This window comes from Sinocyclocheilus anshuiensis, unplaced genomic scaffold, assembly GCF_001515605.1.
Source record: "Sinocyclocheilus anshuiensis isolate Anshui unplaced genomic scaffold, SAMN03320099.WGS_v1.1 scaffold682, whole genome shotgun sequence".
NCBI classification, from domain to species: Eukaryota; Metazoa; Chordata; class Actinopteri; order Cypriniformes; family Cyprinidae; genus Sinocyclocheilus; species Sinocyclocheilus anshuiensis.
Window position 1 is genome coordinate 252,239 of NW_015547682.1, and position 2,455 is coordinate 254,693.

The 2,455-nt window shown below is 39.2% G+C and overlaps 1 protein-coding gene across 2 annotated transcripts in view; it reads right to left on the bottom strand.

Annotated features, from left to right (window-relative positions):
* slain1b (SLAIN motif family, member 1b) overlaps positions 1 to 2,455 on the bottom strand; it is a 26,310-nt gene that overhangs the window by 22,478 nt on the left and 1,377 nt on the right. For both annotated transcript variants that reach the window (XR_001635816.1, XM_016505635.1), the window contains exon 2: positions 1,551 to 1,675. Coding sequence is in view for 1 of the 2 variants with exons in the window: in XM_016505635.1 (XP_016361121.1) it covers positions 1,551 to 1,675 (125 nt within the window). In the remaining variant the exon portion in view is untranslated. The remainder of the gene's footprint in view (positions 1 to 1,550; positions 1,676 to 2,455) is intronic.

Below are 2,455 nucleotides of genomic sequence, written 5' to 3' on the forward strand. Positions count from 1 at the left end.
ATGTTCATGCACACTAGTGCTAAATCTGCTGTTCAGTAATAACACGCTGCACACTACACTTAGCATGAACAGCCGGCTCCTTTCATGTAAACACGGTTGCTATAGTTACGGCTCGTCTAACTCCTACAGGCCAAATATAGCAGCATCAGCACTGGTTAGTAAGGGGTTAACGCTGTGACTAGCTCGGGTATCTTTGTGACACAGGGTTTATTTAGCCGAGTAACGAGCTTACAACTAAATCCTGAGCGCATTACAAGCGTCCCAGAGTCAGAGCTGTCCGTCACACTCTCTCATTTACATATTCATGATGGCTCCGCCCCCCCGCCGCTTGAACACTAGTCACATACTGACTAGATGAAGCAGCGTTAATAAGATGACGCTGGTTATTCTGAGCTCCTGTGTTTATATCCGGCCGTGTCCTTACATTGGTCCTCATATCCTCGTCACTGACCTCGTCACCACAAACTGATCCTGAAGCCTTCATTCTTGCACTGAAAAACAATCTGTCAAAACTAAGATCAAATACCAACAGCTGCCAGAACTTCACTGTAAAAAATACAGCACCAACATTTTAGGTTTGATAGATTTAACTGAAATTCACAGTAAAAAAAAAAGTGCAGTATATTTTATTAACAGATATAATGTTAAAATGCCAACCTAATGAAATACTTAAATTAGTTTTCGTCAATTTTCAATGTCATTTTACGTTTTTTTACTGTAAATTATAAGACGACTTGTTTTTTTCCACTTTCAAAAACTTTAACAGTAAATTACTTAAAAAAATTAATTAATAAAAATGTAACAGTATTTTACTGTAAAATCACATGAAATGTGTCTCTGCAGCACAAAAGCAGTCTTAAGTCGCTGGGGGATATTTGTAGCAATAGCCAACAATACATTGTATGGGTCAAAATTATACAGTTTTCTTTGATGCCAAAAATCATTAGGATATTAAGTAAAGATGTTTCATGGAGATATTTAGTAAATTTCCTACTGTAAATATATCAAAACTTAATTTTTGATTAGTAATATGCATTGCTAAGAACTTCATTTGAACAACTTTAAAGATGATTTTCTCAATATTTAGATTTTTTTGCACCCTCAGATTCCAGATTTTCAAATAGTTGTATCTCAGCCAAATATTGTCCTATCCTAACAAACCATACATCAATGGAGAGCGTATTTATTCAGCTTTCAGATGATGTATAAATCTCAATTTCACAAAATTGACCCTTATGACTGGTTTTGTGCTCCAGGGTCACATATTATAAATATCTTCATTTGTGTTCTGAAGAGGAACAGAAGTCTTATGTGTTTGGAGCGACATGAGAGGTGAGCGAATGATGAAATATCTGCTCTTTTAGACGAACCGACCCTTTAAAGTCACGTGATCCACAAGCATAATCTTATTATGTACTGTATGTTGGAAGTTTGTCTCATTATGAAGGTGGCTGATGAATAAGAGGGACTGACGATGAAAGTCACTTCAGAGAGCAAATGAACATGGAATATCTGATGTTTTCATACAGTTCTGGTCTGGTTTGACGTACCGGACTCCAGTCTTTGGCCGAGCGAGTGTCGTGCAGTGTCCAGCTGATCCAGAACATGTCGAGTCCACTGCAGAGCGTCCAGACCAGCGCCGGACCGCAGATGAGAGCTGGGAGACTCGTAGAGCCTGAGGAGACAGCAGAGCGAGAATCAGCTCACAAACGCTCCTCAGACAGCGAGGAATCCTTTTAGAAGACACTAATCTTCAGTCACAGGATTCGGCTTTCATGACTGACCCATGACGCATCGTAAAATAAGACGGACGCTTAATCGGCTTCCTAATTACTCAGTTTCCCAGTTTAGCTCCTGTTTTCACCTGCAGTGAATTATTCTGAATACTAAACAAAGACTGACGGCTTCTCGAGCGTAAAGACGAGCTCTTCTGTTGATGGGCCATCAGCAAACCCTGATGATCTGGAGACACAACCGTTAATTATGCCGTTCTGTTTGTGCATTTCATCTGACTAGTGTTACTGCTGTTGTGTGTTCAGATCAGTTTTATGCTTTATAAGTTCGCTCTGCGGTGCATTTTACAGATAAACAAACCAAATATTTAGATTAATAATGAGTTTTCTAAAATATTTATTTTTCTGTTCTATAACATGAATGAATCTGAAGTCACTGGGTTTCATTCTTTGTCATCATATTCAGAGTTTTAGAACGATGGTGAGAAAGCTCCCATGAACAGAACACACACATCAACATACAGTATACTGATCTCAGCAAACTCACAGTGACTGTAGACATGCACTAAAGTGTGTAGTACAGAGCAGTCGACTTGATTTTGGCACAAGTGGGAGCTCATAATGAACTACCACAGAAGTGACTGGTTAATAACTCTAGTCCTGACAGAAACACATCCTTGTGTGTGTGTGTGTGTGTGTGTGTGAGTGTGTGTGTGAGTGTG